The following is a 14,196-nucleotide window of genomic DNA, read 5'->3' as shown; positions in this document are numbered from 1 at the left end:
CTATTTGTGTGCATTTTTGCTACTAGGCAGCCAACCCCTCCATAATTTTCTAGGTGTGTGGGTGGCTGTTCTCATCAGTAGTTTGCACCTGTACTGCCCCTGCCTTTATTAGTGGGGGCCTGCTGCATCCTGCCAGTGCGTTTGACATTTGACAATGTTTTGGTGAGGCTATTTTCTTATGGCATGTTTTTCTGAATTTCTCTATGTTAGCTGGTTTCCACTGTTTAGGCACATCAGGGGCTCTCCAAACGTGACATGGCATCCATTCATAATGATTCCAGCAAATTTTGCATTTGAAAAGTCAATTGGCGCTTATTCCCTTCCAATCCTTGCCATGCACCCCAAACAGTAGTTTTCCCCCACATACAGGATATTGGAGTACTCAGGGTGAATTGCACAACAAATTTTGAGGTTCATTTTCCCCTGTTACTCTTGTGAAAATAAAAAAATTGCGTCTAAAGTAAAATATTTATGAAAAAAGTTAGATATTCATTTTTTCCTTCCACATTTCTTCAGTTCCTGTGAAGGAACTGAAGGGTTAATAAACTATTTGAATGTGGTTTTGAGAACCTTAAGGAGTGCAGTTTTTAGAATGCTTTCAATTATGAGAATTTTCTGCCACTTACACCCCTCAAAGTCACTTCAAATGTGATGTGGTCCCTAAAAAAATGGTTTTGTACATTTTGTTGTAAAAATGAGAAATCGCTGGTCAACTTTTAACCCTTCTAACTTGCTAACAAAAAAAAAATTCTGTTTAAAAAATTGTGGTAATGTAAAGTAGACATGTGGGAAGTGTTATTTATTAGCTATTTTGTGTGACATAATGCTCTAATTTAACGACATAAAAATTAGTTTGAAAATTGCCAAATTTTAACAATTTTCACCAAATTTCCGATTTCTTCACAAATAAACACAAGTCATATAGAAGAAATTTTACCACTATCATAAAGTACCATATGTCACAAAAAACAATATCAGAATCAGTGGGGTCCGTTGATCCTTTCCAGAGTTATTACCACATAAAGTGACAGTGGTCAGAATTGTAAAATTTGTCTTGGTCAGGAAGGTGAAAACAGACTTTGGTGTGAAGGGATTAAGATAATGATATTCTCCAGTTCTACCCCCATATGATAATAATGTTCTTCAATTCTAGACCCTTAAGATAGTAATGTCCTTCAGTGTTGGGCTCCATAAGATAATATTTTTCAATTCAAGGCCCCATAAAATAATAGTTAACTCCCAATGTTTTACCCCATAAGATAATTACCGTATGTCCTCCAATTCTGGGCCCCGTAAGATAATATTCTCCAATTCTAGCCTAATAAGATAATAATGCCCTCCAATTGTGACCCCATAAAATAATAATGTCTTCCAACTCTGGGCTCCATAAGATATTAATGTTCTCCCACTCTGGGCTCCATAAAATAATACTGTCCTCCAATTCTGGCTCCATAAGATAATAATGTCCTCCTTTCTTTGCCCTATAGGATAACATTCTTGCCCCATAATGTCCTCCAATTCTGACCCCATAAGATAATAATGTCCTATAACTCTGGGCTTCATAAGTTAATAATATTCCCCAAATCTGGGCTCCATAAGATAATAATGTCCTCTAATTCTGGGCTCATTAGAATATAATGTCCTCTAATGATGGCCTGATTTAGTACATTTGCCCACTCAATCCATATGGCCCACTCTGTGCCCCAATAGTTCTCCACTACTATAAAAAAAATCCAAACTCTTAGCTGTACCTGTTCCCACACCAAGTGATCCAGTCCTCTTCTACCGTTTGGTGGGTGGCTCACTGTGCCTTTCTTACTATGCAGCCTGTCAGAGACCCACGCCTGCATCATGTTGCATAATGGTGTTACGCAAGCATCAGATCGCAAGCCCCACATGCAACGTTGAATTTGCGCCAGAATGCTTGACAGCTGCTGGTCTTTGATAGGCTAGCGGCTGTGGAATAAACACAGGACAGGCCAGTACTTTGCTCCACAATAGTTTTCAGCTATACAGTAGGTGCATCTGAGAGTGCACCTTCAATAGAAAATAGTGCTGAGCCCTGTAGGCCCGCCTTACTCATGTGCCAGTTGACAGTTACATCCTTCACCCTTCATGTGTGGTTCACCTCAGATATGACCTGCAATACTGATGGTATATAAAAAAAGAGTTTACATTATAATTAAAAGTTCTACATAGCTGGAAAAATCAGAATGTTCCCTACTGAGTATAAAATTCTCCATAATCCTAAAAAAAAGGACTTGTCTGCTCTCGTGACACCTCCTTTTTAGTAAATACTTGTATGACTCATAAAATAACAGTCCTGAAACTTTTCTTATAGCTCTTTGCTGTGCTGTTAAATTGAGAACTGGATATTCGCTATTTCCGTGTCTTCTTAACACAGTCCGCACTAACTGGAAAGATCATTCAGTGCCATGCCTACCTGGTTACAGCTAACTGTAAAAGAAATGGCATATTGCTAAGTCTGACCCCCACAAAACCCTACAATAGAAAGGCCATGGGGCTAGATAAGAGATTAAAGGGGTTGTCTGATAGGTGATCAATATCTGATCAGTGGGGCCGTGACCCCCAGCTAACCTGCTAATCAGATGCACCCGGTGTCGGCGGCAGCCGGATGTACTCTGTTGTCGAACTACACTGCAAAACCTTGTCAACTGTATGCTGGCTGTGGTCCGGATAGGGGGCAGATGTGCAATAACTGGCCACGGCCACCACGTAGTTCATGAAGCTGTGTAGATCACCTTCAACCACCATTAGCACCAGGAACAGCTTATTGGCGAGAGTAGTTCCAGGTGTCACACCTCCACCGATTAGATGTTTATGACCTATCCTAAGGATAGGCAATCAATATAAAACCCCTTGAAAGCATCTTTCCAACATAAGCACCATAGCCAGAATTCAACACATCCCCATTTACCTGAATGGAGCTTGAGTAGTGTTTGGTTAGGATTGGAACAGTGGGGCCTGATTCATCAAGACTTGCATAGGCCAGTGCGCTATACCAGACATTCTGGAGGAAAAGGCACCAAGTTCATTAATATCTGCATGCTACTTAATGAATTTGTCGCCTCTTTTTAGTGGCGTGCATCTCAGTGCACCATGCCAGAAGTACTACTCTAGTCAACATTTCTGGTATACAAAAAAGGTTGAAACATTTGATGAATTAGATGGAGTGGCGTGACCCATTTCGGTTACGCTGATTGTTTAAATTGTGAAAACTCCATAAACTGCAAAATTTTTGTACAAATCCCCATTGAGCAAAATTGGTCTGACTTTTCAAAGCTTTTATGTTACTTTTCTGGCGCAAAAGCTTTGATAAATGGGACACTGTACCTTTAAAGAAAACAAAGGGTCTGCAGATTAATTATTCATTTGCGTTCACTAAACCCTAGTATCAGATGGTTATAGACGTTGTTTGTATAAAATAAATAGTAACAACATTTCTTCAAGGATGATTTTAACATTGATTTTTTTTGTCATAGATGGAGATTTAAAGCTGTTGTTGGAGTTCTCTCTGGCATCACCACAGTTTTGGCATTTGTCAAACCTGTAATTAATAGTATATCTCTGATGACATTGGGAATACCTTGTACAATTCTACTTATTACGGAGCTTAAGAGGTGAGTATACCTATAGCATCCATGTTGAAAACTGTTGTTAGTGATTTTTTTAAGAGGTACAGGCAGCGTCGGACTGGCCCACCGGAGAACCGGAGTATTCTCCGGTGGGCCCTGGCATCTGGTGGGCCCTGGCACCTGCTGGCATACAGGGCCAGCAGTTGCCTAGGGCCCCCGCTGCTCCAGGGGCCCCCAGACAGTGGTGTGTCGCACACCACGCAGCTGCTATGGGGGCCCCTGCCAGCGGAGCAGCAGCGGGTGTCAGGAGGCAGGAGCCCCTGTCCCCGCTGCTAAAGAGAAATGAATATTCACTGCGAAGCAGGTCTCCACCCCCAGAGGCCCCGCCCCCAGCCCAGTAAGCCGCTCTGCATCAGGGCCGGCGCCGCCCTCAGTCCCCTCTGCTCCTGACTCACAGCCAGTGCGCGATGACGTCACTACATCGCGCACCCGCTGTGTGTCTGGCAGAGGGGGCAGCTCCTGACACTGAAGCCGGGATCAGCGTGGGAGCGAGGAGGAGAGGTGAGTATTGTGTTTTTTTTTTTTTTTTTTTATATCTCTCTCACTCTCTCTATCTGTCTCTCTCTATCTATCTCTCTCTCTCTCTATATATATATATATATCTCTCTCTCTATCTCTCTTATATCTATCTATCTTTCTATCTCTATCTATTATCTATATCTATCTATCTCTATCTCTATCTATCTATCGCTCTATCTTTATATCTATCTTTCTATCTCTACATCTATCTCTATATCTATCTATCTATCTATCTATCTATCTATCTATCTCTATATCTTTCTATTATGTCTATCTATCTATCTATCTCTATATCTATCTATCTTACTCTATCTATCTCTATATCTATTATCTCTATATTTATTATCTATCTATCTACCATCTATATCTATCTATCTTTATCTATATATATCTCTATCTAATATCTATATCTATCTATCTCTATACCTATCTATCTATTTATCTATCTGTTATCTATCTCTATATCTTTTCTCTGTATCTATCTATCTCTATATCTATATCTCTCGCTATCTATCGCTCTATCTCTATATCTCTCTATAGCTATCTATCTTTCTAACTCTACAGTATATCTATCTATCTCTATACATATCTCTATATCTAGCTATTATCTCTATATCTATCTATCTATCTCTATATCTATTATCTCTATATCTATCTATCTATCTATCTATCTCTATATATATCTCTATATCTATTTTTATTTATAGCCATCTATCTATATATATTTATCTCTATATCTATCTATATATGTCTATATTATTATTATTATTATTATTATTATTATTATTATTATTATTATATCTGTATATCTCTATCTATTATCTATCTCTATCTATTATGTATCTCTATCTATATATCTATCTCTATAGCTTTCTATCTATAGCTATCTATCTCTATATCTATCTATCTATCCATTATCTATTTTCTATCTATCTCTATATCGATCTACCTATCGATCTATCTATCTATCTATATTTCTTTCTATATCTATCTTTATATCTATCTCTATCTATCTCTATCTATCTCTATGAATCTTTCTATCTATATCTATCCATTATCTACTTTCTATCCATTATCTACTATCTATCTCTATATCTATCTATTTCTACATCTATCTTTCTATCTATATCTATCTAACTCTATATCTATATATCTATATAGCATTATACCCTATGAGGGGGTGCATTATTCCCTATGAGGGGGGCAGTATTATACCCTATGAGGGGGGCAGTATTATACCCTATGAGGGGGCAGCATTATAACCTATGAGGAGGCAGCATTATACCCTATGAGAAGGGCAGCATTATTCCCTATGAGGGGGGCAGTATTATACCCTATGAGGGGGGCAGTATTATACCCTATGAGGGGGGCAGTATTATACCCTATGAGGGGGGCAGTATTATACCCTATGAGGGGGTGCATTATTCCCTATGAGGGGGGCAGTATTATACCCTATGAGGGGGTGCATTATACCCTATGAGGGGGGCAGTATTATACCCTATGGGGGCAGTATTATATTCTATGAGATGGCTGCATTATATTCTATGAGATGGCTGCATTATACTATGTGAGGGGGCTGCTTTATATTCTATGAGGGGGCTACCCCAACTCCTGCTACATAATTAAGACATGTACAACCTTATATTATACCCGGATATTAGCGTGTTTTACCGCATAATTGGTGGTCTGGTATTTAACTCTATGCAGCTACATAGTGGGCCCCAAGAATGATTTTCTCTGGTGGGCCCAAGGTGTTCCAGTCCGACGCTGGGTACAGGTACTGGCAATGTCACCGGACATATTGCCTAGATGGATTTAAAGGGGGAGCAAAATTTGAAGATGCCCTAAGATATGTATTATAGATGAATGTAAAAAGGTTTAAGCCTCTTTCCATATGCTGGCACAGGACATAGCCTTGGGAGACAAACAGAACATTAAATCACAAATATGGTGCAATACGACAAGTAAAATCAATGGGTTTTTGTTATAATGGGTGGCCATGTGTTCTGTTACCCAAACAGTACTAGAAAGTATGTAAAACTATGTAAAAACTAGAGAGAAATTGCAATACAGATCCCTATACAGATGGACAGAATATGTGTGTTCCCATTTCTGTCCTGTAGTACAAAACCTGGCCCGTAATTGTGGGACATTTTTTATTTTACCGTTAGGACCCCTTTCTTCTATATGCGCCACTGATGATACATAAATGTAAATACATTCTCCTGGCGTTGTGGCATGGAATGATGCATTTGTGGATTTTGACAGAACCAGAAAAGTGAAGAAGAAGAATGGTACTGCAATGGAACCGTTTGCACTGTGGTTTCCATTTCCCATATGTTATTATGGTAGTGTACACCCCGCAGGGCCAAAACCGCTGCGGATCCGCAGCAGAATCCGCAGCGTGTGCACACACCCTAATAGTCCCACCTTTGGAGATAGGAAAGCGAGCAAATGATAATTAAATATATTCTTATATAAATATCATCTTTCACATATTGTGTGTGCTGCTAAAACTAGTTATGGAGTAAAAAACAGAAACAATAACATGCATGCCATGACTGGGAAGCATTGCTGATAAAGCTGCAGGCTGCCTTCTTCCGGTGTGCGCAGCCCTGGAGATGCTGATAAATATTGCAGTTTCAGCACTGTCATTGTTCACAAACATGTGGCCTCATGTTTCCTGGAAAAGAGACATCTGATGCTTCATTCTGTCCATTTTACGCAAAATGTCAGATATTGCTTTCACTAGATATACAGTCTTCTTAGAATTTTCTCCACATACGTCAGTTGCTTTTTTTTTTAATTTTTTTTTATAGTAATCAGTATGTACTAACCTACTTGTGGAATAGATTTAGTACAAGAGTTGTCCGATGAGTGGACTGAAAGCAAAACTGTATTTTTCAACAGGGTAAATAAAGATTTCAGTGGTTCATTTTTGTAACATCTGTTCCATTTCCTCACTCCGTTGTTCCTGCTTCACTGAGCATCTCTGAGTCTTTTTTGTGGGCGCCACAAAACAGACATAGTCCTAATTTATTAATAGGACTTTTGGTGACGCTAAATCAACGATCTACTGAGATCATTCTTGTCGGGTTTTGATTATGTCTTTGTAAGAGTCCCAGGAAAGACTATCTGCTATTTAAACCCCTGAACCTCTGGCTTCCACTGCCAGTCAGCAAGTCGCACTTACCTGGTCTATAGTCCTATTCCTTGCTCTTGTTGTGCCTTCCTGATTTATTTCATTTTATGACATTGCTTGTATTTTGATCACCCAATTGCTTTATGTTTTTGTCCCTGTCATGACCTCTTGGTATTGGCCCCACATGACGACCATTATTGCTGCCAGTGTGCTCCACCGGTCAGCAGCTGTCTCTGTGGCCCTAGCCCAAGTGTACTTGTGTAAGGCCAGAGCCTTGCACAAGGGACAAAGGCTAGGGCACTCCTTGGAATCTGGTAAATGGAGAGGTTTGCGTTAAACTTGACCATGGAAGCTCTATTAACAGCTGCCAGGCTTCCTTGAACTGTTTAACCATGACAATTTTGTCATCAGATAAAAGAAAGCCAGAACAAAAAAAAAAATCAACTTTAATTTCCCATTTGTAGTTTGATTTTCATTGTAGGATATCCATTGTAGAATAGAAACACCAACCACTTTGTTTTTCCTTTCCTCCAATTTATTTTGGAGAGAAGGGAACATAACCTTTTGTTGTTTGCTGTTACTGTGATATACTGTATATGTAGAATGGTAATACTTGGCAGCATGGTGGCTCAGTGATTAGCACTGTTGCTTTGCACCACAGGGGTCCTGGTTTAAAATCCCACTAAAGACAACATCTGCAAGGAGTTTATATGTTCTTCCCATGTTTATGTGGTTTTCCTCTGGGTACTCGAATTTCCTTCCACACTCCAAAGGGGTTGTCTAATACTGCGAAGAGCCTTTCTAAGGCCGTGGCCACACTTGCGAGAAATTCGCATGAGTCTCACATCTCAATACCCGGCACTGCCGCTGGCACTCGGACCGGAGTGCTCAGCTGTATAGAAATACTTTCAGCCGTACACCCCGGACCCGAGTGCAGTGCCGGGTATTGAGATGCGAGACTTGTGCAAGTTTCTCGCAAGTGTTACCCCGGCCTAACTATTAATATAGCTGACATTTGTAGTTGACTAATATACTGTACTTTGATTACCCACAGTGTCTTGTTTGTCTGCATCATTATTTTGATCTTTGATTTTTTTTGATCCTTCAACACTGTGGCTGATGTCATGTCTGGATGCCCCTTGAACCTTTGCAGCATGCAAACATATCATCAGCAATGTGGTTTGCCAACCAGTCACCGGACGTCTTTGTTGACATAGCATTCAGATGCCGCAGTGAAGGATCCAAACACTGTGGTAGTTACGTGGTCTGTGGCTGTTTTATACACAGGGGACACCGGTGCAATCAAAGAATATACAAATATGCAAGATAATATAATGTTAGGCTCATCATAGTTCTGGACAACTCTTAATAAATGTTAAATGGGTTGTTCCACAAACAAAGTACATTTTTATCAATATATTTTGGAATAATAATAAGTTCCTCAGTTAAATATCTTACCTATGAAAGCAGCAGCTATGAGCCACTGCTTTGTTTTCTGTATACTCACTTATCATAAGTGATTTATGCTTCCTCACCTGGCCAGAAGCTTTGGTAGAAGCACTGTATGGTCCGACACAGCCATTTCTAAGATTATCTCAGCATACAAACATTTTTTTAACACGCCCAATTGTGGAACTTGTTACAAGATCTATTAATTAAAATATACTTTGTGCGACAACTTCTTTTAGTTATGGGGTGCTAGACAGGTGTGCTTTTGATGGATAGTATAGTCAGATTAGTTGCATAAGTCAGAAATAATAGTTTAGTGGGGTTATCCGACGAACAAAAGTTGATTTTAATCAACAGAACTTGGAAAAATAATAACTTCCACAATTAGATGTGTTTAAATAAAATGTCCCTGTGCTGAGATAATCTTATACATGTGCCTCTGCTGTGTACTGTGTAATGGCTGTGTCTGACTGTACAAGGACATGGTCTGATCACACCACAGCTCCTGGGCAGGGGAAGAAGCAAAAGAGAGTATACAGAGAGGACAGCAGGGGATCACGGATGATTCTTATTGTGAGGTAAAACACTTTCTTGCCGTTTTATTAAACAATATTTACCTCAAATAATCATGTGTGATCCCATGCTGTAATGTCTGTACCCTCCTCCCCCCACCCTGCCCAGGAGATGTGGTATGGTCAGACCATGTCTCTGTACGGTCAGACACAGCCATTACACAGCACACAGCAGGGACACATTTATAAGATTATCTCAGCACAGGAACATTTAATTTAAACACATCCAATTGTGGACTTTATTATTCCAAGATGTATTGATTTAAAATTAACTTTTCTTCATGAGTACACTCCTTTAAATCTTCTGTTATATAGAATTCCAAGTACCCAAGGGGCATTATCTGTGATATGTTTTAGGCTCTTTGCACTGAATGTTTCACAACCTTCCCCCTCTGCCGTTAAGCAATTGCTCTAGTAAGCTCCTAGGTGAATGCCACAGTTGTCACTCAAGAGCAGAGCAGTTAGAAAATTTGGAATCCCAATGTGTGACCGATTACCTGATTAATAAGATTTGGATGACATTAATGCCGTACGATCTCATTATTTTTACCTTCTAGATGTGACAACATGAGAGTTTACAAGTTGGGGCTTATGTCTGGCTTTTGGTGGACATTAGCTTTAGTCTGCTGGATCAGTGATAAGGCGTTTTGTGAAATGTGGGCTCATTTCAACTTCCCATACCTCCATTGTGTATGGTAAGTAGTTTCACCATGTAATAGATTGATAAAGTGATTAAATAAAAAATCAACACACCTCTGTTAAAAAGCAGGTTTTTTTCATGTAAAAAAAAGTCAAACCAAAAAGAATAATTTCAGAAGTTTTTCCACCGTTAATGCCACCCATAACCTATACAAATCCATTGAGAATCAAACTGAAATAATTTTGACGTGGGAAAATAAAAATAAAAAAACTAAAATAATGTTGTTGCATAAGTGTCCTCTTATAATTGGGGATGTGGTTGTATTCAGAATTAGACAATCACCTTTAAACTGAAGTAAGGCCTCATTCAGACATCATTTTTTCTCACGTAAGAGAAAAACAAATAGATTATTTTGATCCGACTTTGAACAGACTATGGAGTTTCATCTGTTTTTCTAGTGCGTGGAGAAAATAAAAAAGTTTCTCAACCTTATCCTATGTGACAATCCTTCAAAATGGGATCACACTTGAATGCCATCTGAATGTGGTCCGATTTTTTTTTTTTTTTTTTTCCATGAACCCATTGACTTGCAATGCTGATTTTTATCTGACCGTCTGATCAAAATCTGACATGTCCCTATGATTTTCCGCAGACCGGATAGAGATACATAGATAGATATTAGATAGATTGATATGGGATAGATAGATATGGGATAGATAGATATGAGATAGATAGATAGATATGAGATAGATAGATATGAGATAGATAAATATGAAATAGATATAGATAGATAATATGGCATAGTTTACAGACAGAGTGATCCAAACATGTCAGACTAATAGTACTACTTAGACTAATAAACCTAGTGATAGGAACAGTAAATGGCCTCACCCCATAAGCTGACTGCTTCTTTGCTTTCATATGTATTCTGTTACATTGAGAACGGATCTTCCAAACCTTTTCAAAAGAATGTATAATTTCCAGTTTAATATGAGACCTAATATATCAGATTTTAATGACTGTGAGCTGAGCTCCAGAGCTGGCCTTTCATGAATGATAAATAGAGAGCGGTATCGGGGCGGAGAGTTTATTCCGTTTCTTTTGTCTTGCAGGCACATTCTCATCTGTCTGGCCGCTTATCTTGGCTGTGTTTGCTTCGCCTACTTTGATGCTGCATCTGAAATCCCAGAGCAAGGACCTGTCATTAAATTCTGGCCTAGTGAAAAGTGGGCTTTTATTGGAGTGCCCTATGTCAGCTTACTCTGCGCTCACAAGAAATCACCTGTGAAAATTACATGAACCACCGCGAGACAATAATGAACATACAGATCCTTCTACGGTGCAATCACTATGGAGATTTAGTGGCATTTTCCACAGTCAGGAGTCTCATTAGGCTTGTCTTCTTTTAATTGACTAAGACTATAGATTCTGCCAAAATGACAAGAAGAGAATTTGCCTCTATTTCCTGCAAATACAGGGAATCTTATTTATTGATGTATTTATATAATGATATTTCCTGCATTACATACAGTAAAATCTTTTCTACACGGAACTTGTGATATCTGTCACGTTGAGGCGGAAAGAAAATGAAGTGAAGACTTGTATGCTATTCCAATCAGGAGTCGGAGTGTAAATATTTTATGTTGTGTTCTGTCTAGTTCCTGTCATCTCTCTTATAATGGAAACGTACAAGTCCAGGGAAAGAATTGTGCACTTCTGGGCTACGGAGAAATTCATCGCAGTGTAAGGCTCCATCTGCTTATCAGGGTTAAATGTTCCATAGTTATCTGTTTTTCCATTTTTTTTTTCTAGTAGGACGTATGCATTTTCTTTGGATGTTTTCTGTGACGTGGCACTGTTTCGGAGAGGTTCTAAAGCCCCCGTCACACATAACAATGTCCTAGCGATCCCACCAATGATCCGACATGATGGGATCGCTGGGACATCATTAGGCTGATCGCTGGTGAGCTGTCATATAGACAGCCCTAGCGATCAGGACCAGCGACGCTGGAAGCTAGTTTCTAATGTAAAAGTCGGGTATCCAGGAGCCGCGCGGCTCCTGGATACCCGACGTTTACATTATAAACCAGCGTCGCTGATCGCTGGTCTCTCACTGCCACACGCAGCGATGTGTGCTCGGCAGCGGGAGACCAGCGATTGAAAAATGGCCCAGGCCGCTTGAGCACGATCAGCGATAACCGGCAGGGTGGCCGGTCGCTGATCCCCGTCACACACAGCGATCTCACTGGCGAGATCGCTGATGTGTCACAAAATCAGTGATCTCGCTACCCTTAGATGCTATTTTTCAAGATTTGAACATCTCACTAGTCAAAGTATTGTATAAATTCATAGTTTTTCTGCATTTTTAATGAAGATCATGTTACATCCTCATCAAATGTTACCTTGTTAATTCCTTTTTAAACCAATCCCTTATGGTTATAGTTTTGGCTCTGTCCTCATTTAGGTTTTACCAGTCTTTCTTTAGCGTTTCTATCGAGAATAACATCTTTTTCAGCGCTAATGTAATGATGTTGGACAAGATTATAGGTAAATGGGACACTATTCGCCAATATCAATAATTTTAGTTTTGTTTCTTTTTTAATATTGCATTTTAACGAACCACCAGAATAGATAATATTTTAGGTTGCAAACTACAGAGTCCTAAAACGTCGGAACCCATTCTCCTCTAACAGTTTATTTTTAAGTCTTCTCTTAACCTGTTTTGTGAATTTTTAGGACAAAAAGTCACAATCCCTGTTCAAAATGTCACAAAAATGACTTCAAATTTTCAGCTCTATATACAATCATTCAAGAATGGGGACTGGAGATCAAATGAAAAGTGTTGGGTCGAAAACATCTGTAAACCATATACTCTGACTACAGTAGCAAAATAAAAAGTAAAAAACAAACTCATAAAAACTGTATTTTAAAAAAGGCACAAACTGAAATATGAACATGGTGCCAAACACTTAAAATATTGAGAAAAAAAACAGTTGCAGATACAATCCATGAATCGGACCCTTTGTGCCTTCAAGTATTACTCCGGGCACATACGTCACATATTTCATGTTATCTTCAGTGCCATAGTAAATCACGTCTGGGTTTTGCTAATCATCTTTCTCCTAATTTCTTTGCCATTATTCTAAAGGACAAAGTGGAAACTGCTCTACTGAAAAGGGTGTGTGGCAGTGGCACCTGCTACACACGTATGTCGGTCTGAGATACGTGGTTGACTAATGATTGGATCCCATTCAAATACTGGCATTGAATTTCTATAGTGTTATCTTATATAATGCTGCGCTGTGAGATGAGAACATTATCTTTGTAAAATCCATATTCTTGTCCTGACTGGAGTTACTCTTTATTAACATAGTTTAATAGTTTCAGTAGTGAGGAGCATTCAATTTGATAAGTCATTATGAATATTGTATTATAGAAATGTGCATTTAAATCTCAAATGATAAGAACACTTTCCACTGTCACAGTGCTCTCTGAACTGATGTAAGTGGCTGGATTTTACATTGTTACTATGCTCAGGTAAGATAATCAGAAATATCTGATATTTGCATTAATGAAGGCTTTTCAATAAATTAATTTTCATTGTGATGGTTGTCTTTAGTCTTATTGCTCAACTATTGATGCGACAGGCTATACGTACAATAGATAAGGGGAATCTGTAAAATGGTGGCAAAAAATTATATTTACACTGCTCAAAAAATAAAGGGAACACTTAAACAGCATAACTCCAAGTAAGTCAAACTTCTGTGAAATCAAACTGTCCACTTAGGAAGCAACACTGATTGACAATCAATTTCACATGCTGTTGTGCAAATGGAATAGACAACAGATGGAAATTATTGGCAATTATCAAGACACCCTCAATAAAGGAGTGGTTCTGCAGGTGGGAACCACAGACCACATCTCAGTACCAATGCTTTCTGGCTGATGTTTTGGTCACTTTTGAATGTTGGTTGTACTCTCAAACTCGTGGTAGCATGAGACGGACTCTACAACCCACACAAGTGGCTCAGGTAGTGCAGCTCATCCAGGATGGCACATCAATGCGAGCTGTGGCAAGAAGATTTGCAGTGTCTGTCAGCGTAGTGTCCAGGGGCTGGAGGCGCTACCAGGAGACAGGCCAGTACACCAGGAGATGTGGAGGGGGCCGTAGGAGGGCAACAACCCAGCAGCAGGACTGCTACTCCGCCTTTGTGCAAG

The 14,196-nt window shown here is 39.3% G+C and overlaps 1 protein-coding gene across 1 annotated transcript in view; it reads left to right on the top strand.

Moving 5' to 3' along the window:
* Positions 1–13,584, top strand: part of ACER2 (alkaline ceramidase 2) — a 32,937-nt gene extending 19,353 nt beyond the window's left edge. The window contains exons 4-6 of the mRNA XM_073542711.1: positions 3,504–3,641; positions 9,896–10,033; positions 11,091–13,584. Coding sequence (XP_073398812.1) covers positions 3,504–3,641; positions 9,896–10,033; positions 11,091–11,277 — 463 coding nt within the window. The 3' untranslated portion in view covers positions 11,278–13,584. The remainder of the gene's footprint in view (positions 1–3,503; positions 3,642–9,895; positions 10,034–11,090) is intronic.
* Positions 13,585–14,196: the final 612 nt, after the last annotated feature.

Source organism: Dendrobates tinctorius, unplaced genomic scaffold, assembly GCF_039654945.1.
Source record: "Dendrobates tinctorius isolate UK_male_01 unplaced genomic scaffold, ASM3965494v1 ptg000128l, whole genome shotgun sequence".
NCBI classification, from domain to species: Eukaryota; Metazoa; Chordata; class Amphibia; order Anura; family Dendrobatidae; genus Dendrobates; species Dendrobates tinctorius.
The sequence above is the reverse complement of the archived record's forward strand: the minus strand, read 5'-3'. Positions and strand labels throughout refer to the sequence as shown.